General features: G+C 64.9%; 1 protein-coding gene across 1 annotated transcript in view; it reads left to right on the plus strand.

Annotated features, from left to right (window-relative positions):
- The window catches only part of LOC118158623 (tubulin alpha chain-like), a 637-nt gene extending 361 nt beyond the window's left edge, over positions 1–276 (plus strand). The window contains exon 2 of the mRNA XM_035313291.1: positions 65–276. Within this exon, the coding sequence (XP_035169182.1) occupies positions 65–261 (197 nt within the window). The 3' untranslated portion in view covers positions 262–276. The remainder of the gene's footprint in view (positions 1–64) is intronic.
- The last annotated feature ends 417 nt before the right edge of the window (positions 277–693 follow it).

Consider the following 693-nt stretch of genomic DNA (forward strand, 5'->3'; position numbering starts at 1 on the left):
GGGGGGGTGGGTGGGTGCTGAGGGGGTGCCCGGTGCTAACGGGGTGCGTGGTGGTGTCCCGCAGACGAGGTGCGCACGGGGACGTACCGGCAGCTCTTCCACCCCGAGCAGCTGATCACGGGCAAGGAGGATGCGGCCAACAACTATGCGCGGGGGCACTACACCATCGGCAAGGAGATCATCGACCTGGTGCTCGACCGCATCCGCAAGCTGGTAGGGCTGGGGCGGGTGTGCGGGGGGCTCCAGTGGGTGGTGAGATGAGGACGGAGGCTCTGGTTCTGGGTATTGCCCTTTCTGCTGGACTAGCCGGGCTTAATATATTAATTAATGGTAATCCTGCTCTGCAGCGGCCGCCATTGGCTGGCAGCGGGACGTGGTGCAGCTGGGGCGTTGGAGCTGCTCCACAGCGCCGCGTCCCCAGGCGCCCGGCGGTGCTGAGCTGTGCAATTCCTTCTTTGTTCCTCCTCAGCTCTGGCTGTGGCTGCATCCAGCTGCGCTCAGCGGCGTGGGAGCGGCGGCAGAGCCATGGGCGGAGTGGGTCCCCCCCCATGCTCTGGGTGCAGAGGGGCTTCCCTGGGGGATTCTCGCTCCGAGGGCTTCCAACAGCAGGAGTCACCCCATCCTGGTGGCTCGTGCTCTGCTGCTGGAAATCCCCCGAATGTCATCGTGAGAGGACACAGAAGAAGGAGTGAG

The sequence above is a fragment of the Oxyura jamaicensis genome (genome assembly GCF_011077185.1).
Source record: "Oxyura jamaicensis isolate SHBP4307 breed ruddy duck chromosome 33 unlocalized genomic scaffold, BPBGC_Ojam_1.0 oxy33_random_OJ71111, whole genome shotgun sequence".
NCBI lineage: Eukaryota > Metazoa > Chordata > Aves > Anseriformes > Anatidae > Oxyura > Oxyura jamaicensis.